Source organism: Opisthocomus hoazin, chromosome 3 (genome assembly GCF_030867145.1).
Source record: "Opisthocomus hoazin isolate bOpiHoa1 chromosome 3, bOpiHoa1.hap1, whole genome shotgun sequence".
Lineage (NCBI taxonomy): Eukaryota > Metazoa > Chordata > Aves > Opisthocomiformes > Opisthocomidae > Opisthocomus > Opisthocomus hoazin.
This window is the reverse complement of record NC_134416.1, coordinates 63104156-63128620: the sequence shown is the minus strand read 5'-3', so window position 1 is coordinate 63128620 and position 24465 is coordinate 63104156. Positions and strand designations below refer to the sequence as shown.

General features: G+C 36.9%; 1 protein-coding gene across 2 annotated transcripts in view; it reads right to left on the bottom strand.

The window, feature by feature from the left end:
- CDH7 (cadherin 7) overlaps window positions 1–24465 on the bottom strand; it is a 93149-nt gene that overhangs the window by 40407 nt on the left and 28277 nt on the right. For both annotated transcript variants that reach the window (XM_075416528.1, XM_075416527.1), the window contains exons 3-6: window positions 12947–13241; window positions 5437–5556; window positions 2340–2507; window positions 808–995 (exon numbers count right to left, since the gene is read on the bottom strand). In XM_075416528.1, the coding sequence (XP_075272643.1) occupies window positions 808–995; window positions 2340–2507; window positions 5437–5556; window positions 12947–13241 (771 nt within the window). The remainder of the gene's footprint in view (window positions 1–807; window positions 996–2339; window positions 2508–5436; window positions 5557–12946; window positions 13242–24465) is intronic.

Below are 24465 nucleotides of genomic sequence, written 5' to 3'. Positions count from 1 at the left end.
ATTCTAAAATGCCAAGTCCGTCCCACATTTTAGGGGGGGTTAAATTGCTTAGCAGAGTTCCTCTGTCTAAGGTGTTGGATTTTTTTTTCCTGCTCTCCTCAGAATTTAAATTGTTTTGTAAAATAGTTCAGCACACTTTTATTTTGTAAAAGGATACTCTTTAAAATGTGTTGCAGCAAGGTAGAGAATGCTGAAGTTTAATATTTTCATACAAACAAGATTCTTAAATTTTAAAATGTTAGTTTCCTAACTGTACATATAGAAAGTTAGGAATAAAAAATCTTTATTTCAATATTTCCATTTTTATGAAGTAATTTTTTTTATAATATGCTATCTTCTAATATATTACACATAATTTTACTGACATAACTTTCATGTAAGTAATGTTTGCCTCCTGAACAGAAAAATGTCAGGCAATGACAATTAGATTTTTTTTTATTACATTTGGGATCCATTTTGTACTTGGAGCTTGCATTTTTACTGTAAATTTTCAGATTTTCTCTTTAATACAAGGAAAAATGAGACTAAAGCTGAGATTCCCATCCAAACCTGTATGTGCAGGAGCTTTACAAAAAAACTCCGCAAAACAATACAGCTATTGCCAAAAAAACCTGCAAGAATTTTCAGTGTAAGTCATTAAACAGCTCAAAATCCCCCACACACGCACACATACTGAAGTCAAGATGAAATAAGCCAATGGAAAATTTTAAAGCAGATAAGGCTCTTAGAAACAAAAGCTCTTACTCGCATTACCTGCCCTTATCTTGCACAGATCCAAACAGAATCAGTGAGAAATATCAGTCTTACCTTCTGAATTGTTACGATTCCCTCCTGGGTGTCTTTGTCAACAGAAATTTTGAATACTCCCAAACCATCACCATCCACAATCTTGTACTCCATTTCAGCATTAGGTCCCACATCGGCATCTGCAGCTTTTATTCTGGCCACCACAGAAGCCACTGGCAAAGACTCTGGGACATTATACTGATATGATCCTGTGAAATTTAAAAATGTAATGAATTCAGAGTCTTCTGGGACTGTGGGCCAAAAAAAATCCAGCCTTCTTAAAATCTACCTTCCTTGAAATCATGCACTTGAATGTTCACTCAGGCTAACAAAATATATTCAGTTTAAAATAGAATTGCCCTTTTTTTGCTTGGTTTTCCTTGTGATGGACTCTACTTTAAGTACTATGGGCATGATATCTTCCTACAATGAGAGAAGAACAAGGCAAAGATGCAAAAACGTAATCAAAACTTGAGGTGAATGCTTGCTACAGAGTTCCAATGCAGAAAATATTTTACTTTGTTTTCCACAAAAGAGGAAAAAAAGCAAGTAAGTCGAATAATATCAATATAAACTGATATTCTTTCATAGCTGTGTATCTTGATTAGGTAGTTTGCAATCTGAATATGACTAGAAACTGATATATATTCTTTTCTTTAACAGTAAGTGCACCATCTGCATTCTTGAATATTCCATTTTTTTCATTCAAGTAGAAAATGATATATATGCTGTCAGAAGGGTATCTGAGTGCAGTCTGTAGCCAATAACACCCTCACCTTCAAAAATAACTTCAGTTATTCTAGTATTATTTCAAGCAGTTGGTGGCTTGAAATAACAGGAAATCTATTATGTACATATCTATTTTTTATATCATTGGAGGTGAGGCTAGAGTGGACATGAATATATTCTTCACATTATTTTAATTCTACTTAGCAAGGGCTTTCTTTTTTGTTTTTAAGAAATGAGCATCCCAGACAGAATGCTATTAAAAAGCTGAGCTCTTCAGGTTTGAGTCTACAACTGTGTAATCCTTTCTTTGGTTAGGATGAGAGCCCCCTTGATCTCAGAAAGTAAATGGAGAGAAGATGACTTTCCAGCTCTTCTATGATTAGCTCCTTAGGAAACACTGTGCGCACAAGAGAAATCCTGCTAAAATGCCACAGGAATATGAAGGATTAAGAGTCAAGTTAAAGAACTATGCATCCTAAAGTCCGACTGGAAAGAGCTAAAGAGCTATTAAAATGTATCTTTTTTTGTCTGCTTATTCACAGAGAGAAAGTAAAACAGATTAATAAATGCACCTACTATACATCATTTCAACTGATTGGGAACATACTATGTAAAGAGGAAAGATTCTTCCAATGTAATAATAATAATAGTAATATTAATAACAGTAGTAATAATAATAATAAACCTTGCTGTCAGTGATTCTTAAAATACTAAACATGGAAGCAGAGCACTTTTACGTTTTATTTAGAAACAGCATTGACATGTAAAGAAAATAGCAATGTTTATAAACAGCATTACAAGTCATACTTTACAAAGCAACTTACGTCGTGGAAAGCGGGGAGGGTTGTCATTAACATCAGTCAGGGTGACAGTTACAGATGTAGTCCCTGATAACCCACCATTCTGCCCAACCATGTCCTTTGCCTGAATAACTAATAGGTATTGGTCCTTGGCTTCTCTATCCATATTCGGAAGGGCAGTCTTGATAACACCTGCAGTAAGACAAGATATGTCAATGGTTGCACAAGCAACTACATTACTGCTAAAGCTGAGTTTGCCTTTAAAAGGTAGCAGCAGATCAATGACTGCAATAAGAGAGGAAAGAATTAATTTCAACACTAACATCTCTTTTTTTGACTAGGAGCTGAACTGACACACTACAAGATTATTTTAAGTAGTTACCAAAACCCACTAATTTCATTTAGTACTAGAATCTCTGGATAATGCCATCCATGACGGTTTTTTTTACAAGTATCTTCTCCCTGAACTACAGACTTCATAATGTCTTAGGTAACACTCCCTTCCCAGGAAGATATCATCTTCTGTGTTTGATTTCACACTCTTTTAGAGCTAAGAAGAACAGAATATTCAGCATTCAATTATAAGATTCCAAGATTAGTTTCACAATGTCTTGAATAGACATTCACCACTTTAACTCTTACTAATATTGATATCATGCCACACTCTGCAAATTTATGAAATTATCCTATTTTACTATATATTTGCTTTGACAATACCCAATTCTAAAGCATTAGTGTGATTTAAGAGATTTTTGATGTATTAATGGAAATACTGTAATACTGTAGTTTTTTGTTGTATCCATTTGATGATCTGCATACAATTTGTAACTAATTGATTTGAAATAAAACCAGAAGAAAGCTCCATGTTTCATCCTTTCTGTTCTGTTGACATAAATCAGAAAATAAATATGCCTTCTCAAAATGTGATGACTTTATGAATATTTCATGCTCAGTACACAGTACAGCTGCTAACTCTGATTTCCAGAGAGGCAAACATTTACTCCACCACTGCTTAGTGCCAGCAGCAAAGGAAACATAAACAAAATAAATAAAGAAGAGGCACATTAGGATACATATCTCTTCATCTGATATTTGTTGAATGTTTAGTTAGAGTTTTATTTCTTTATTCTTTTATGAATGCAGGACTTGCCATTAGTTATCTCTGAGTTGAAACATTTATTTCACTAACAGACCGTTTGGTACTATTTCACCCATTTTACAAGACATATTAAAATACAACTAATATGCAATTACATAACATCATTTTTTCCACATTGCTTTTTCTGGCCTGTGTGTTTTTCTATCAGAGTTAAATTGCCAGGCAACCTTAACCAATCATTTAGAAGCTAATTATCATGCACACAGGAAATTTGAGTATCACGTCAAAGTGAAAATCTACACCAACATTTCAGTGTGAATCCTTAAAGATTTTGATTTAGCAGAAACGACCATATTCTTCTTCAAGGGCTGTCTGCAGTCATTATGACAACATATATTGTACATACATATACACAGAGAGAGAGACAAACCCACTATAAGTCGTACTTACTGGGAGGAAAAATAAAGTGCTGCTGAGGATATAGCTGTTGCAATACGAAGATAATTATAGCCCTTCTTTCTGTAAATTTAGATGTTGTTAAATAGAGTGTGACATTTTGGTCATAGCATTGGGATTTAGGTCTCATTGACATTGTTTATGATAAATAGGGTAAAAAGTTTGTTTCTTTTTTATCTCAATTTGTCCATCTCTCAAATGAAGATCACAACTCTTCTCCATGTGGGTGTAAGTGAAGGCTCAGGCACCAAACTGAACTGAGCCAAGCAAGAACTCATTTTCCTGCATTTTACTGAAATAATACAGTAGCATGCATAATGTTTATTAAACCGACAGAGGATTAAATATTGCATCTTGTTGTGGCTTAATATATTCACAAAATTTCATTAAAATAGTAAAAAACATTCTACCAGTACTTTATTTTGAAAGTGGCAGCAAAATTTTATATCAGTTAAAGATGGGAAGCACAGTGCTTTCTTCCTTAAACTAATAAAGAAAAGATACATTTCCCATGACAAAACTTCAGTTTAAGAAGCAGAATGGAGAGGTGATCGTGCCATAAATCTACACCTAAAGAAATCTGGCTATGTGACCTTTAGATATTTCTAAAACAAGCATCTGCAAAAAAACTTGTTCACAGCATCTTGAAATTTTCATTGATCAGAAAGACAGACATCAGGCCAGGGTAGATTGACAAGAAGATAAAAATTACCACTCCAGCAATGTCTGCTTATCACATAGCTCAGACGTGAGCTCACAAGCACAACACAACCCAGAAATGTGTGTTCACAGCCCAGAAGGCAAACAGCATCCTGGGCTGCATCAAATACAGCATGACCAGAAGGTCAAGGGAGGCCCCTCTACTCTGCTCTGGTGAGACCCCACCTGGAGTCCTGTTTCCAGCTCTGGAGCCCTCAGCACAGGAAAGAAATGGACCTGTTGGAGCGGGTCCAGAGGAGGGCCATCAAAATGATCAGAGGGATGGAACACCTCTCCTTTGAGTAAAGGCTGAGAGAGCTGGGGTTCTTCAACCTGGAGAAGGCTCTGGGGAGAGCTTATTGCGGCCTTTCAGTACTTTAAGGGCGCCTATAGGAAAGATGGGGACAGGACTTTTTAGTAGGGCTTGTAGTGAGAAGAGAAGGAGTAATGGCTTTAATCTGAAAGAGGGTGGATTTAGACTAGATATAAGAATGAAACTCTCTACTACGAAGGTGGTGAGGCACTGAAACAGGTTGCCCAAAGAAGCTGTGGATGCCCGCTCCCTGGGAGTGTTCAAGGCCAGTCTGAATGAGGCTTTAAGCACCTTGGTCTAGTGGAAGGTGTCCCTGCTCATGGCAGGGAGGTTGGAACTAGATGATCTATGATGTCTCTTCCAACCCAAATCGTTCTATGATCTGATACAATACGACACATTTGGTTCTCTTAATCTATTCTGAAGAATAAGAGGATCAACAAAATCCATATGTATTCAATTGACCAAGATACCACATTAATAAGTTCCTAGTAAGTTTCAATGCCCATTTTCTTTTTTCTCAGCACTACTGCAGAGACTTTATGGAAATTTACCTGTTTTTGGCTCCACAGAAAAGTAAGGTTGTCCTTGCAATATGCTGTAAACCACTCGAGCACTGTTGCCATAAGTAGGATCATCTGCATCGGTGGCTGTCACTTGAACCACAGAGGTACCTGCAAAATGTTTAAGGGACTATTTTACATAAAAGATCCAAAAGTCTGAACTACATTTATTCAACATGCTGTGCCTGGAACAGTGAGAGGTGGCTTTTTCACAATCGTTCATCATTTCCATGCTGATTCAGCTTACAGCATAAGGTCCTCTTTGTAAACCAGTACTATAGGCTCTTACAGAGTTCTGTCTTCGCAAGTAGTCTCAACCTTTGACTCACAGCAATAAAAACCATCTCACTCAGTAGCTCCCTCTCTCTATCTCTGCCTTTGGTTGGTGGAGGGTATGTGAACAATATACCTTAAATAATGGTGATGCCTGAAATATGTTAAGTGTGAAATGTAGTAATAGTTTCCCTTTGAAGAGATATCTGCGTGCTAAAATTGTAAAGAATAAAGATCTAATTATGCTTATATATGTAAGTATTATATATTTTGATAATTGCACACATATATGTAAAATTAATTTTAGCCTATAAAATTATATACCCTTTTATAAAGAGATGGCTGAAGAGTTTCTGTTTCAGCGCAAAGAAAAACTGGTGAGAGCTGTCTCTAAATTCCTTTAAAATGTACTCGCTTCCTTCAGTAATCTGCAATAGCTTAGTACCAGTTGTGGTAATAATCTGCTGCATAAACATTTCTTGAGCAGGAAATGTCTCTATGTTGACAGGGATAAGAAAGTGAAATGTCTAACTGTCTAGCAAGAAGGGTATATTTTGTGAGGATCCCATTCGGCAGCCAGCTCCCATTCATTATGCTTTCCACATCAGTTCCCATTTGTTTTGTTCTGTACAACAGCTTCCATGATGTATTCTCGGAGCAGAATAAAAGAACGCTTGGGAGCCAGGGCCTTGGTCATGTTCACCACCCCTTGGTAGCCAGAAAGGATAATTTTTTTCTCACTGGCAGATTGTCTGGAACATTGAGACCTTCCATTCAACTGCCTGGGGATCCATTTGGAGGTTAGGTTACAAATTAATATTGGAGCAATTTGGCAGATGCCCAATAAAAGTCTTCAACAGAGGATCAGATTTCTTCATAAACTGGATTTAGATACAAGAGTAGAGAAAGGCATTTGTTAAAGAGAGTGTTCATTTTCCAAACAAACACATTTTTGACATGTGAAAAGGAGAGCGGCAAGTCTAGAAATCACTCTTTAAGTACAAACTGCACTAGCAAGTGCCCAGGGTAAATTTAACATAAATTGTATTCTGCTCCAGTTTTATTTGGATTTTTTCAGGAAATGAGTGGGATCAAGTTCTGAAGTTCTTCATGTCTGATGTAGTAAATTTCCCCATCCATTTTCCTCAGCTTTTCAATTCTCAGTTAAGTAGAGGATCATAAATGGGTCCTGGGACCAAGCTGAAAGTTTGGAAAGAGAGAGGATTAAGTGCAGCTCTCATTAAAATGGTACTGATTACAAAGGATGGGACCTGCTTGGATGAATTCTGACCAGAAATGATCATTCATAAGATAGCTTTATTCATTTAAGTTATCGCCTAGCTAACTAATGCTCCTGATCTCTCTTCCTGTAGTATTCATGACAAAGTATTATGACTGCAATTCTATTTTAAATGCAATTTTTCTCTCGTGTGGACTGTCTAATATTTTTGGACAGGGAAAAGGTTATTCTCAACCTGAAATTTCACATGAAACTATTAAGTAGATGGAAAGTTTCAAAAGAAAATTGGTAGTTAATCCACCAAGTCATTTATCAGTTATGGGGCTTAAAATACATCAACTTTCTGTTCACCAGTAACTAAGAGCTTTGATTCAATATGTCAAACTGATTTTACAGATTACTCTATAATGTAATTTCATACAGGGACCTATTTTAAACTCGCCAGAGTCTCTCCAGCTTTTGAGTACAAGGGTATCATAATGACTATCTGACATCCTGTGTTCTTTGCAAAAGCCAGGCTTACCACATTTACAAAGTCCCTAAGCCCTGCCAATGAAGCTGTCTGCAAATATTGGCAAAAGTGCTTATAAACCTCACACACAGTTACGCCTTTGCTCCTTGCTCTTGCTGCTTTCAAGGACTCCAGACCAATACAAGATCAAAGAAATTACAGGCTCTGTAACCTCAGCACAGACATTTTGGAAATCCTGCAAGCTTAGAAGTGTCTGTTTGCTGTAAAAATCTATTGCCGTAGCAGACAAACCCTCTACATTCTGTGAGATGAATAAAGACAGTATCTGAACCTAATTGGCTCTCTCCTAAAACACATAAATCCTTTAGAATTTTTTTTTTACTTAGAAATTTTAACACCAAACCCTTCTGCACTTACCCCACTTGAGTGCAACCAGCAACTGAAAAAAAATGATACTTTTCTAGTCCCTTTGTGTTAATCAACTTCTCTCAAGCATTATGGGGGAAAGATCTTTTAAAACAACTATTACCATTATTTCTTTACCAGTTGCACACAAAAACTTTGAGCTTCCAGAAGTCCCATGCCGAGAGGGAGATTTCTGCACAATATATGTTCTAAAAACAAGATGCAAGATAACATAAGGTATGCTAACTATGTGAAAAGCCCTACATGTAAGAAATCAGTTCCAAGGAAACATCATGCATGGAAAGATAACTATGTGAAGGTTTCCAGAGATTTTCCCAGAGGAAGCAGATATCTCTTGCAGAACAGGAATTCCTTCAGAGGACGATCAATGCAACACAAAGCTGTCCTAATTTTTCTTGCAATGGACTGATGTCAAATTCATATGCTTATTTTCCTTAAAAAAAAAGTAACTAATAAAGCTCTATGGATATTCATGGATAGTCAATAAATCTATAGGTTGAGGAAAAATGGGTAGTTGCATTGTAGTTCCAATTATGTCATCTTACAAAAGGAGAGTTTGCATTCCTGCACTGAAATTAAGTCTTCCTTTCATTCCTGAACACTTTATCCTACCACATAATACAAGCAGTCAGCTGTCACATATGCGTCCAAGATTATAACTTACAGGTCACATGGGACAGTCAATAAACGGCACCAGACCTTCTCTCCATCCAACAAAATGAGTGTCCCAGTAAAACTTGTTTAAGGCAACATTTTTCAGAGCCCTAGACTGCAGGCATAAACAGGACACTAACCCTACCCCAAACTTTCACTAGTGACTTGTTATTGTAGCTTCACAACTACAACTTTAAATATTTCTTACGATTTGTGTGTCCGATATGGGTTGAAAAAATAAATAGAGGCTATTTACTGAAAAAGAGTCTCTCCCTCTCAGATAAGGATTCCTATACAATTATTTTTCTCTATAATTATGTCTTTATAACAAAGCTTGAATATCAGTTCATGTAGCAACTTCACAAATTTTTTCAGCAATTGCAGCAAATACTGAGGGAATATCTGTGTCATTAATCAAAGTGTGTTCTGCATATTTATTTATTGATACTAGCTAATAACTCACCAAATTTTGTGTGGCCGGCACAGATTTCTGATTTTTTCCCGAATGTCTAAGCTATCATTTTTAACCTACCCTTTAACAGACAATGGTAGATATTACAGAATTGCAGTAATCTGAGAATTTAACCTATTTAAGTTCTGATATTAGGGCAAATGGAAGAGACGAGCTTTTGCAGAGAGGACCTTGAATTTTCAACACTATTTGTACTTGAATTTACCCAAGTCAAGATTCATCAATGCTTTGGACATATTGCAGAGACCAACTTTTTCTGTGATAGGGTCAGATAAAGGCAAACTGGTGTCTGAATGAGTTGCAGATCCTTCAGAGGGATCTTTGTCAAATCTCTGAATTGATTGTTTCAGAAACCTGTGCACGGAGCTTTTTAAAAATCTTGCTAGTAACATGTGGTATTTTGCCAAAGTTTTTAAATGTGTGAGAAGTGCTTGTCTGACTTCCATTTTTAACAGTGGTGAAGTCATTTAAGGGAAAACTGGTTTCGAAAACTAGATGAACTTAACAAATGCTTATTTTTGAAACTGCACAAACCCTTATCCATCGCATTGTAGCCACATGATCAAACGAAAAATACACTTTTAAAGGCAGTCAGTGATTAAAGGTATTGACTGGTATCAATTAATGATGTGGAATATGCCTAATAGACAAAACAATTCCATGACGGCATCACATTTCTATGTGACATCAGCTGCTACTAGAAATAGTAAACATCTTCACTATCAAGTTATCTGTAGTACCTGCTTAATCTTTACATACAAGAGCCCGGCCTGGTTCCGTTCTGTACCATCTGGTATTTCTGTGCTTCTGCCATTGGTGCTCACCCAGAGCCGATGCAGTGATGCCTCTATAGCCTTTCCCCTCCAGGAGTGTGAAGGGGGAGAGATAGCACCTGCAGGCAGGTTCTACCCTCTTCTCCTCATCTCTCTTGCCCCACAGGTTAAGTTGTTCTTACCTGGGGACAAGACTGGTTCCAGCCCAACAGCAAGGTTAGATAAAGAGAAGCTGAAGGGGCTTGTGACTGGAGAGAGACTCTCCTTTCATTCAGGCTCTCAAAACCCACTATCCACTTGTACCAAAGATTTAAGCATCATATAAAGATTTTTTTTATTTTTTATTTTTTTTCCCTCTGGTATAAAAATCAAATATTTCTATCCATCTCATTCAGAAATAATAAAAGGGGCAAGAAAGATATTCATTGTGCTGGATAACAAGCAAAGCTGTTGATATGTCTGGAGAATAGAGAAGATTAAACAAAACCAAAACTATGTTGGGTATTGGAATTTTTATCCCCAGTTCCCTTGGCTATAACCAAACAGATCGGTATTTCACATCAGCTATTGTTTTCATCAGCATCACAGGAACAGTCATTTAATACTCTTGTAACTATAATTTGCAATCTTTTTGTCTGAAATATAACACTGCTAGATTTTTTACATACTTCAAAAAAACCCCTTATGATTTTCAGATAAACCATATCTCTGAGGTTTTTGCTATGAATAGATTTACAAGCCATCAAGATATTTACCCTATCCAGGATAATCAATATAATTGGGCCAAACCCAAATATAATTTGAACCTGACCCAAAGTCGTTTCAAGTAACAGAAAAGACTGGCCTTAGATAATGCCCTAAAATATTTGCCAACTAAAATACAGAATCATCATACTTGCATAACTGCCTTTTAGGTTAAAGGTTATAGTTCTCCTAGCTTTATAGTTAATTTGGATTTATCACCCTCTGATCTCTTTCATTTTGTTTAATATCCAATTAAAAATCCTTGTCATGGATATAATTTTAAACAAAATTGGAGAGAGATACATTGTTTCTTCTTAATATTTCATGATTGTTCTAGGTGATTAATTAAAAATTGTATTATATGAATAAACTATGAATCGATGTAACTATGTAAGGCAAGTACCACACAGGCATTTCATGGTAATCCTTAATTCACTAACAATGCAGTATTCAGTAGCTGTGTGATACAAATAATGAAGATGTTTAAAATGTACAGTTTCAGGAAGCTCCCAAAGATGAAACCACCTTTAGTCGACACAAATCCCAGAGAGCGCACGAGTCTCAGCTAATAATTTTCCACAATATTCCACTTAAATTGAATACATATTTAGTGCTGCAGTCCATAAAGGAAAGAATTTCTTTTGATCATTTATGTGGTAAAGATTCAACAAATTATGCAAAAGCAGCTCAGTTTTTGAAATATAGTCCTCATGTTCTCCACTGAACACTCTGCACTCCCCAATATGTTTTTGGAAAAAAAGGAGTATGGATGAGGCATGGCTTTTTGTGTGTAGGTAAACCTCATACTTCTGTACTAGTTGTCTGTTTGTCAATATACCAGTAGAGGACAAAACAGAGGTAACTCACGCAAAAGGGAAATGTGCAGATATTGCTCTTCAGGGCACAAGACAAAGGGGGAAAAATCTAATCATTGCTGCAAGCTACAGCTCGCTTAAATAATCTAATTCTAAAATAGAACAGCATTTTTTTAAAAAAGAATGTATTTTTCACAGAACATTTCTGAAGTGCTGAATATTTAGATTTTACAGTCTTTGATTATCTGATTATCTCTGTTTTTCCAAAGTACAGCAGTAAAAAGTTCTCAGCAATGTATCACAACTTCACCTCCTCTCTGATACTCCTCAAAAGCTGTGGTGTCCATCTTTCTTTCCATGGCCACTATTGCCTCTTTAGCCATCCACATAGTGTTTGAGTGACAATGAACAAGTGCCAAGTATCGAATGAGGAATAGTGTCTGTAGTCACTGCTTAGTAGAACAAATAAATAGAAAACTTCTTAGCAATGTTTTACTTATCTCCTATTGGTTCCTAAGCCAAGTTTCAAATATAAAAGCAGTGTTGACTAATGAATGCTGCAGGGTACTTATGCAGGGAACATTCTTTTTCTTTCTCTAGCTCTAATTTCGAGGCATTGTTTAACATCCAAAAACACAGGAGATGGTATTGAGGAAACTATAGCAAATTCTGTCTCATCAGTCTTACTGTAAGAGTATCAAATTTTTATATGGTTTAAAATCAGTCAAGCAAAGAAAGTCCTAGTTTCAATCATGATATAACTCTCTTAACCCGGAGTGAAACTTCCCATACACTTATTTCCACTGAAGTACATTAAGTCCTTCTACGTTTTTTTAGCTTCATGCTTGCATTTATAATTTCATATTAAAGTCAAATTTACCAAAATGTCTCTGTGCCAAACTCCTGTCTGGTCTGAATCAGTCAGCTTTCAAAGGAATAGTGGCACCTGACAACAGATGAGCACTTTGTCTCTTTAAAATGAAGAGATAGTAGATTTGAGGTTGAAATTCTTCCTTAACTCAAACTCAGGAAAAATTAACATTCCTTCTTTTCCAACAGAGGGTCTGAAGCCTCTAAAAGCCATTCTTCTCTGATTCTACTGGAATTTTGAAACTGTCTTAAGTTGTACCCTAGTCCCTCCTGCTTGCATCTATTTCCCAGAGCGCTGATTTCAGTATTAGAAAAGTTATAAACTCTTACTGATATATGCAACACTTACAAAAAAAAAAAAAAATTGTTGTATGCACTAAAAGGAATTTGAAGAGTTTGTTAAGAATGGACTTTATCTGAACAAAATGATACATTATCTCCTCTGAGTACCATAGCATAGGTGTGAAACTTATTATTGTTAATGAGAATTATAAAACAAAGCCTCCGGGCACTGGAATGAGAAATACAACATAAAATGTTTATCTGAATCCCTACATAGCTATTTGAGTTTCATAACATTTTTGAAAGGATAAATACATAATCTAGCAGGTTATTTCCAGTTAAGTCTTGAAATATCTAACTGTTGCAGGTGCTTCATAGATAATTAAGTAGCTTAGTGCGATACGGTAAAAAATAATGAAATTTTTAAAAAGGCAATAGGACCAAATTGCCCACAACACCAACAGTGTATTTTGCACTTACCCACAGGAGACATCTCAGGAACTCCAGCAGTGTAAGGACCATCCAGAAATTTTGGCTCATTGTCATTGATGTCCTGAATCTTAATGACGAACTCAGATTCTGGTTCCACGGGTTTATTAGTCAGCCTATCTAGTGCTTGTGCTCGGAGTGTGTAGTAGGCCTGCTCTTCTCGATCCAGCCTCTTTGTAGCATGAATATCCCCCGTGTTCTCATCAATAATGAAAATGGAACTTGCCCCTTCGCCTGACAAGATGTATTTGATGGAACCATCTCCTTTATCAACATCAGAGTGAAGCTGGTGAAAAATTGATGAGAGATGAGATTAACTTACAAGACAGTCAGTGGCATGGAGATATGTAAAAATAATTCTTATGTCGAGCCGTAGTACATGAAATTTTATTGTTCTTGGAAAGATAAGCTGAATGTTTATTGTGCACAGCATGTGAGGGACCATTAGAATCTGTCAGCTTCCTCTTTTGAGTAAGATAATGTCATTCTCTCCTGCAAACAATATGATTTTCAAACGCATTTGATATTGTCTTGCAGTCTTCTCATACTAGAGTTTTACTTAACCACACACACACATGCACACATATGATTATAACCGTGACTTTATTCCTACCTGAATTTAACTATATTGTTGGTTTCAGCTTATTATCTCACTCAAGGGTGAGAATTTAAACAAATGTTATTATAAACTTAGTGTATGTTTGCTCCTGTGCATGTATGAGAAACAACATGCTGATTTCCTCAGTGTTTACTGTGTAGAGCAGTAAAACATATTGAATTAATTAAAATGGATTGACTGATAGATTTCTCACTACTATCTGATGTACCAGTAACTTCACTTGCGTATCTTCTTTTCCATTATCTAACCTCAGAAAAATGCAGAGTCTGAGAAAAACCAAGAAGTGTCCTGGCACCACCTGAACTACACAGAATCAAAAGTCAGGTGTAGTTTCTCTGGGACTACTTGTAGCAGGCACAGAGCAAATGTAGCTCAGTAGGTCAGTATGTATCTTCCATTAGAACCACAAGACAGATTTACAAAAAGAAACTTTCTTCCGCACCACACAAGCTATTTTAAGTTACAGAGCAAGATTCCGCAGGTTTTGTAGCTCTTTTCTCTCTACTGAATTGCACCTTCCTGTTACAGAACACAGACTCAAACAATGCTCACACACTTTTCAAACTTGTACCAGCAATGTTATTGATCTGGATATCGTGTTAAAGTAACATACACATGAAATATTTAGTATGGCACAAGCGAAAAGAAGATCAGCAAAATTCAAGTACTTGCTCACTGGTTAAAAAGGAAATTATTACTTGTAAATAACAGGACAATGTTAAAGATGTTCGCATTGTCTATGTCTCTTATCTACTTTGTACCTGCCCTAATTCCATGTTTGGAGGTAACTCTACTGTCATCATCATCATATTTCCTCCGCTAACATTTTTTTTTCTCTCAGCTGGGAGTATCACTGAGATAGTAATCACTTCCAGAATACATGCAGAAAATTGCTATCTCAGGCATAACTTAGTACAGCTGCAAAACCTTTTCCTATTTCAGCAGAGAAGTATTCATGATCAGCTTTGAATTTTTCAGCTGGCTAAAAAGCTGCCTATTTTTTACACATTATTTGACTTACACTGTCTGGATATCTTACACTTATGCGATTACGGTGCACTCCCTCTCTCTTTTAAGACAGAAATGGAGTCTGAGCTTTGGACTGGATCAAAAAACAGAACTATGGTGTCTAAATCAGATTAGCTACATTATTTCTAAATACGGTTTATCCTTGTTCTGCTGCTACCTAACTCCCAAGATACCTAAACAAGCCTGAGATTTCTTTGGCAGAGTTCCCCGAACATTTAAAGTCCTGCTTCTCAGCACACTAGGAATAGTCAGTGCTGATACTCTGAGCAGATCAAGGTAAAATCTATCTATCTCACATCCAGGCTCTTTGAAGATCTGAGGCACTGCATATTCCTCAGCTCCAATGGCTAGGGGTTTGTTCAGTAAACCATACCTCTGTTCATCTCACAAATCTGCCAGTTGGGGCTCTTGGTGCTTTTTCAAATTTGACTGCAAGAAGTACCCATCTTCCTTACAAAGGAGCAGTGGCCTGTGCAAGTAAGAATCTGTTTGTCTTGTGTTTGATGTTGTTTTGTTTTCCTTTTTTCTTTTTCTGAGACCTACTTCAGGATGCATGTCTCCTATGTGCTACAGAGGCATTGTGTGAGTTGCCCTGCATAGCAAAAATCCTACAGTCTAGACTGAAATGCTGAGCATCACATTACCCAAGAACTGAAGTTATGGGATACAAAGATTCAATGCTGTTGTAATTTAAGTCAGCAGCCGGCAACTAGGACCCAACAGCTGCTCACTCGCCCCTCCCCTTCCCCTCAGCAGGGTGGGCAGGAGAAACAGACAAAAGCGGAAAATCATAGGTTGAGATAAAGACAGTTTAATAAAACAACAAAGGAAATACTAATACTACTACTAATATTAATAATAACAAGAAAGATAATAATGACTATGCAAAATGAACAATATACAATACAATTATTCTCATTACCCGACAAATGATCTGCAGCCAATCCTCAAGCAGAGATTGCAGAACACTAAATTCGTAAATTTTGTGAATTTCACAAAACTCCTGAAAAAGACCAAACTCCAGGACAAGTTCGAACTCCCAGACAGGACAGAACTGAAAAGCACGGAAATGAAAAAAACAGATAGGTTCCTGTTCCCCCAGACAAGCCCCATTCATAAACTGAGCATGATGCCTATGCTATGGAATAATTCCATTGACCAGTTTCACTAGCTGTCTGGCTATGTTCCCTCCCAACTCCTGCACACCTGCTCATTAGCTGAATATGAGAAACTGGAAAAAGACCTTGATTTCATAGCAACAACTGAAAACATCAGTGTTATCAACATTCTTCTCGTACTATATCCAAAACACAGCAGCTACTGGGTGGAAAACTAACTCTGTCCCAGCAGAAAACAGGACAAATGCCTTTGTCTTCTTGAAGTGACTCAGTTCTCTCCATATCCCTTATTCTAGCAGAGTACTGGTCTTTCTGTGGTGGCTGAGACTCTCCCATTCTATCTGTAAAAGTTATTGCACCTTTTTTGGCATAGTTAAAGATGAGGTGGATGAGATACAAGCAGATGACACCAACATACCCAGCAGTTTACGGGGCAGAGCCATTTTCTGAAGTTTAGAGATGTGCAAGTACATCTCTTCAGGCAGAGAAGGGAAGGGATTCAATGTCTCAACTTGCTGAGAGCAACACAGCTCTCTCTCATGGGGGTGTAGCCAAGCCCATCAGCACACCAGACTGCAGCACTCACACCTGGATCTCACGCTGCAGGGCTACTCGGCCTCCCTTTCACCTTGTGTTTAGATCCAGCCCTATCCTGACAAACCTTCTAGTAGTGTTTTGAAAGAAAAGAGACCTTCAGGGGAGAGGCCAGAAGTGTAAATCCTCAAAGATGCACTGAGTAAGGTTTTCACGTCCCAAAGAAAGAAGAAATTCTGTAGCTTTAGTATTTTCCATTTGCTCACCCAGTGTCTCACTGACTAACACGTTTTTTAAGCAGTCCCACTCCAAGGTCCATAAATCTCCTCGTGGATTACACTACAGTGCCTGGTGCCCTGGAGTGAAATGCTGAACAGAAGCTACTTTTTGGAATGATGCCTTGGTAGAAAACTGCTACCACACGGATTAGCAAAGTGATTAGCAATGACTTTTTTTACTCCAAGGTTGAGGTTCTGGGAGAACAAACTTCTTTGTACCTTTCATTAAAACTTGTTAAGATTTTAAAAAACAATGCTGGCCCATGCTCAAGTTAGTAAAGCATCTTTCTCTACCTACTTAACCCCAGAAAGGTGATACAGCTCAAGAATCAGTTTATCTTTGGTACCATAGTACAATCAATTCTGTGTGAAACACACTAAAGAATTATTTTCAGCTCTTTAATGTGTATTCTAGTGTCAATCTGAGATAACTTAAAAGTACAATACAAGAGAACAATGCAAAAATAAACTAAGCTGACAGAATCCAGATGTATGTTTGGTGCAGTTTTCAGATCACCTTTATTGCAGTTCCACCCAATATAATCCTTCCAAACGATGATCTTCAATGTCATTAATGTAGAGACACAAGTGATTTGCAACTAAGAACAAAACTTCTGAATGCAGCAGTCCTATAGCATGTTTACAGCTCTGCTGCTACCAAATGTGACTTCAGACCACCTGTACTTCCAGCTATTTGGTTTAACATCCTAGAAAGTGAGTAGTAATATTTTCCTTATAATGATGACTTTAGAAATCATTTTGCACATTCTTTTTTTTGTTGTTGTTTTTTGGGAGTTTTGGGGGGGGGGTTTCCCACTTTTTTATGAAGAAGTAAATTTATCAATGAGACCTGGGATTTTTATTTGTTCTTGTGATTAATTTGGCAACAATTATATAGAATGAGAATAGTCCTCAGGACAGTTGTACTACATAGGAAGGCTCCGGAAAGTTGCTACGGCAATGCCATCTACTAGCTTGTCTGTCACTCCTCCCACTTTCAACAGAGACATTAATGTAGGGAACAAAACTGCAAGTCAGCCTCTAGCTGCACATGGGGACTACGATTTTAGAAATAGAGAGGATCAAGACAAAGGCAGTTTCAAATTCTGATTTCAATACACATGGAAGATTCAAGGATTCACGGGCTAAATCTCATCTGCTCCCATTCTGGAACACCCCAGACAAATCTTCTTTCAGAATTAGTTTGCAATAGATATTATAAATAAAATTCCTCCCTCTGTTTTATGAAAGAGGCATGCTATACGTAAAGATGGTTGCATACTTCCAGTTCATTTAGTCTGCCTCCATGCAATATCCATGATAGTCACTCTCCAGTTTGCCTTGGTTTTCAAATAGCCTTATTTCCAGTATGATAGTCATGATCCATTTATAGTATGCTGATCCTATTGCCTCTTTGTTACATTCCACACACATTTATCTTGAAGATTTTAAGAGTTTTGCTGTTAGGTGTTCCCTGCATTACACCAAGTATAAGAAAGAGTACACAAGAACAGAAAAAAGAAGCAGCAAGCTTCTGCAGAGAGATGCTGCATTTTTAACAGGAGGATAACTTCTTATGTTCTAAGACCGTTAGCAGAGTGAACAAATCTAATAAGAAATGCCACACAAGCCTTGTGGAGGCAGAGCGGTCCAGTGTGTATAAGAAATGCACTTTTAAATTTTTTTTTTTAGAAGATAATTTACTCAGTGCCCTCTACTGAATACAATTTTGTAGTCTCTTAGATTTTGGGGCCCTTCAACAGTATAGCTTAATACAGGGTCTCACCCAATGAATTTACGTTTATGTGGACACTTAGGATGATGATTATGCTAGGGAAACCTAAATAATACATTTCCTTCAAGATCCCTAATACTCAATAATTTCTGGATTTTGTCTCTTTGTAGGTACAGAACTGTACAATCAAAGATGATATCATTTTGCATTACTTGCCATTAAAGTATCCTAATAAAATATTTTCAATAGAGAAGGACATTTATTTTCATCAGTAAGCAAAGACACTGCACTGCATTAAAAGCAATTTATCTGGCCACCGCCAATCTGTTTGAGGTCTGAGAGGTTTTCTATTTCTCTGATTTTCAATTCAGGCTCCCTTAAAGTAGGTGCAATGCTCATATGCTTCTCTCCTCCATTTCTTCTTCCGCAAACACGTATCTTTGCAGCTGTTCCTTCCTGTGGCAGCATGGCTAATATTTCATTGCAGAGTTTACAGATTTTAGGTGAACAAGAAATGCACAGGGAGATCATGAGGAGCTGCCGAGTTTTCAGCACCAGCAGAACCACAGAGGTAATGGTGAGAAAGAGACAGACAGAGCAAACATGAGATGATTCAATACAAACCTCCACAGCTCTCTGAGACCATAAGAAATGTGCACTCACTTGCGGAACAACTGAAAAGTTTTCTCAAGAAGGAGCTAACTTGCCTGCACCCTTTCCTTTCTCTCTGTGAGGGTACATAGAAAGGCAGGACAGGAATAAAAACTGCCTCCTCATGACTGTGCAGGCATCCATAATTCTTGGTGATATGGAATTGATGCAACTGCAGCTTTATTGCTGCCTTCTCACTAGAAGCAAGGAAGGATTAGGAAGCAAAAAAGGACAAAAAGAAGACAGAACACCAAGCCAGGAACAATCTTCTTGTCCATTTTATAACCACAACTTACTATCACAAAAAAACTGAGAACTGATTGTGGAAGACTGCTTTCTGAGAAGACTTAAAAGGGGAACTTGTCAGGTGTGTAAAGATTAAACTTGTAATTGCCAGAAGATGAAAGAAAGTAGGTGATTTGAAACAAAGACATAATTTGGTTATTTCTATTATATCTTGCTCATCACAACAGCCAGGTTCTTAAAACTTCTGTTGTTGGATTCAGTATTTACTGTGATTGCACTTAGAAGGTTTTGAAATCCCTTTTCTCCTCAGATTATCACTGCTAGTAAGTTTTTGAACTGTGATGACTCATAAAGAACTAGGTATTTGGAATTTTTTCTTATTTTTTTTAAATATAACACTGTATTTCTTATCAGGATAACTAACGGTTCAATGTTGCTGATTTGGAACATTTCCAATGCAAATAATAACTAATATTTAAAATGCAGCATAGACAATGGAGTTAACATTTAAGTAAAATCCCACGTGCACAGATAATATGTTTCTGCAATGTTTAAGGACCTCACAAACACATTAGTTACCAATACAATTGCTTTCAGAGGCAGCTAGGAAACTCATCCTTTTAAACTGTAACCATATTTCAATATCAACAGCTTAAGACATCTTTTTTAATTTCCTTCTCAGTTTCATTACAGAAGTCATGTGGGACAGAAGCAGGTTCCTCAACATTTCATTGATGTCAGCAAAGGCTTGTGATTCATATAGTTGACTTCACACCCAGGCACTACTGAAGGTAGTATTCAGCAGGTAATGTCTTTCTTATAAAAGTCTTTTTTCCAAGAAATGTTGAGAAAGTGATAAAGGACCTCCTGAAGGGCTTTTGTTTCCTTTTGGTTTTATTAATTTGTGTAAACCTATAGTACAAGCCTGGGCTCAGAAGGAAATATGCTGGTCTATTTTCTGTGCTGTTAGTCTAACAGGTAATACTGAGGACAAGAGATTAAGTCAATATAAATGACTATACCCAAAACCCTAACATTTTTAATTAGAGTTTGAAAAGAAGGACTATGCTTGTAACGCTGCCAGAATTTCCTTGTCTCAGCAATGTTGCCAGTATAGTAGAAAACCAGCACAGAAAACTGTGCCACAGTGGCATTGTTTGCCACTTTGACATACTAGCAATTTCTTGCACTGTTCTGTTGCCTCCAGACTTTCTCCCTGTCAGGCAAGTGCAGAGATAGCCATGTGGGAATACAACAAGGTCCCATGCTCTAGGGCACAGTATAACCACATTATATTTCTCTAACACAGCAGCTGGTGACAGACTTGCTTAAAACCCAGTCATCCTAGACAAGACTTCTGCTCTGTGTTGATCTGAATCTCCCAAAATTGTGTCTAGAGTGCTCAGAGCTTACTGAAGACCTGCGAGCTGCTGAGACAATTTCGAGCACATTTCATGTTCAAGGTAAAACCAGGGCACATCCCTTTGGGAGTATCAGCTGTGTCATCCCACAGCTTGCCCTTAATAGCCCTCCTGCAGGCAAATTGTATGCCATTTTGTATTTTGACCTCCAAGATCTTCATATTCAACAGTTTATATAAAGCTAGTGAGAACAAAGCTCCATCTACAACCTAGGTGATTAAGAAAGCATAGGATAAGAGAGAAAATAAGTTAGAAGGATAAAGACGGAAGAGAGAAAACTGAATTTAATAAAAGCAGGGTAAAAAAATTCCACAAACCGAAAAAACAAAATGGATGAGAACATGGACAGGTCTGAAGGACCAGAAGAGAACTGGAATGGGAAACAGACCGGTGAAAGACCTGAAATGAATGTGATGAGGTAGAGAATACAGGGCAAAAGGATGATAAAAGGAGACAGGCAAAAGGAGGAATGACAAGTGAAATGAGAGGAAACAGTAAGGAAAAATTAAAAGTACAAATGAAAGAAAATGCTGAAGTAGTAAGTGGAGCTAATCTTCAGTGACTGATCAATGTTAGGCAAGAACAGTACTTGAGAGTAAAACTGTATAGCGTTACAAGCATCTTCTTTTCATGCTGTTTAATGTAACAAGAATTATAAAGGCTGATAACCTGAATCTGGTCAATCTGGCCAGGTGTTATTTTATCAAAGGTGTCTCTTACTACTACTCCAAACTCATAAAAAAAGCCTACACTGGAGGGGGGGGAGGGGGAAAGAGGGTGCAATTTAATTTGTCATTGATTTTAAAGTGCTGGAACCAGAGTAGTAAACATAACAAACATGACTGATGAGCAGGGAGAGTAGCATAAGTGTCAGCTTGTTCCGATTGAACTAGGCATCATTCTCAAAAAAAAAAAAAAAAAACCCACAAAAATCCTTATTCCCCCTATTAAAGTAGTTTCCGAACTTTTTTGCTGCTACAGAACCTATGTTTCTGTGCCTAAGAAACTAAAACAGCAAGAAAATTTTTATTAACTTACTAGGACTTATCGTCTCTCATGACTGAACTTGGAATAAGCAGTTAGGCTTGACTATCCCCTCCTTCCCCCATGTTATTTTAGCAGTAGAAGATTCAGAAACAATGGTGGAAGTGTTTAGTGAGAAATACATAGCCCCTATACTCCTAAATGACTGATGAGTGCTCCAGGAGGATAATAACCTTATCACCTCAGAAACATGAAATAAAGTGAATATTTTTGTCAACCTTTTGAAAAAGGGGGGTGAAGTGAGAAAGAGAACTGTGAAACTTCTTTACTTTCTTGATGGTTATTGTTCAAACAAAATTCAAAATAGAAGTACCAAAATTCTAAAACTTACTCTTCAGAAAATTCCACTTAGTATCTAAGTAAGCCCTCAAGGCTTCTAAGTGGAAGGCAAAGTTCAGATGAAAGGTTCCTCTAGGAATAAGAGATACAGTCATCTGAAGGCTATTGAGTTGAATAATTAATAGGAAATACAGAAAACTGGATGTGATAAGAGCAACCATGTCACATTTTTATGACATTTTTTCTCTTAATAACACTCAGTTGTGTCTATAGTGTTCTGTCTGTCTATACTTATATAATTTAGCTCTTTATATAGACAGTGATATAGTGTATGTGTACAATTAAGTGTATGTATGTATACATATATATGCACATGCACACACACATGTATATTTCCTTATTCTGTCCTCTTCCTTTCCCATCCCTGCAGACGCTTTCTTCACATATCTGTGCCTTCTCCCCCCCATTTTTAATAAGAATACAAAATGCCCTGTGGCAACAGGGAATTGTGCAGCCAGCCCATTAAGATTAGTGCAGCTACAGGAAGAACTCAGAAGCAGCTGCTGCTGTAGATGGAGCTGAGTGGGCATATGTAGCCGGCTGAGTATTCTCGAGGAGTTTTAATGGGCCATCATCATGACATGTCACTCTCTAAAATGACTATTTGTCATTCACACTCTTAAAAAGACAGTTTGGCAGCTTTGGGAGGTAAAAGCCATCTGTATACTGTGCATCATCACGTACTAATTGCATAATATTTATTGGGGGTAGGGGGACAGCAATACTGTATTGTAGCACCACCAAGAGCCTGCAAGCAACATAACACACTCAGAATAGGAATGGAAAAGAGAGATTTGATTACCCCTCACACACACTTCAAGCTTTTCAGAAATTACCTTGCTAGAATGTAGGAAGGGGAAACAGGCCAGTGCTTGTAAACAATATGCACATTGGAATCCTTATAGACCTGTTCCATATTCAGCTTTGTTTTTTTTTACTTTTTACTCAAACCACTCTCTGTCCATCAGTATTTATTCCTCAGAGTACTCATTTTGAGTATTTCAGTAACAAAATTGCGTCACTGACAAAACAAGCCATAGAACAGTGGATTTACTATATGACTTACCACAGGAAAACTGCTTCTGTTCTTACCCTAATAGATTTAATGTTTGATTAAAGAAACTAATAACTCAACCTTACTTACACAAGTGCCTAAAACAATTCAATCATGTGAAAATACCACTGGAGTGAAATTCTATTTACAAATTCCTGAAAGTTTATTCTTACCAGCTGTATTTGGGTCTCTGCATTTACTTATTCTCCAGGAAACAGACTAAGTTCTCTTCCATACATACCAACAGTATTTTCACATGATCCACATCTATTCATAATGCACCATACAACTTGCTGTTATATACTAAACCAATGTATTTACTGGTTCAGTGATTTGATTTATTTTGTTGCCAAGAATCACTGAAGCTGTAAGACAAAATTCTCTTAAAGTCACTACTCTCTATTTCAGCAGTGTAATAAAATTTTGTGATGATTCTCTCCCTGCATTCCCCGCATATAGCTTCTATGAAAGTGATCAGGCTTAAAAAATGTGGCATGTCAAATAAATACCAAAGACCCTAGTATACTTCATAGAAGAATATCTCTAGGCTAACAGAAGTTTATGGGCTTGAAAAGTTTATGCACATGTAGCAGCTTACAGAAACAGAGCTTTGAAGAAATGTCACTCATTCTTTTCTCAAATTACTTCCTCATTACACTTGAAACAATCTCTGCTTGCACAATATTAATATACATACATTAAAGAACTATTTTTCGAGCATATGCTTGAATGAAATATATACACTTATATGCATCAATATATATTTCTAGTGATATGAATATTTTATGTCCTTATACCACAAACATTGCAGAAGTATATTAACCCTTTATTAATTATTATTTTTAAGTCTTATTTATTTACTTATTTTTATGACTAAAGAATGCATGAATGCACTTTGCCTTATGGCACGGGAAAGAGAGAAAGAGGGGACATGAAACAAGAGAGACAAAAGCACGATTTTTATACCTGCAATAATGTAAAATGAACATTTTTACCTTTTCCCTGTTCTTGAAAATAGAAATAAGAAAAAAGAATACAAATATGTTGATTGGAAAGTTGTTTCTCTCATATTGCTTTTTCTACTTAATTGTGATAATTCAGGCCTAGGATTTCAACCTGAGAAAATGAGAGCATATTAGAGGATCTATTTTTTCATATCTTACTCTGTAATCTAAAGAATTGTCTGTAATAGCACTGAGCAGGAAAAATAATCATACACACTTCTTGTTTGACTACCATATCAATAATACCAAATTTACAAACAAAAAATTATTTGGTATTGCATTCTTTTCTGAGATATGTACTTACACTGAATGTATTTATTTTAGAGTTGAAATTGCACCTCCCATATTGTCTCTTCTTTGTCAGACTACTGATCTATAGTTTAGAGTGCTTATCTTGTTTCTGCTTCAAGTATCCAAAATAGCTCGCAGTGTTTCTGG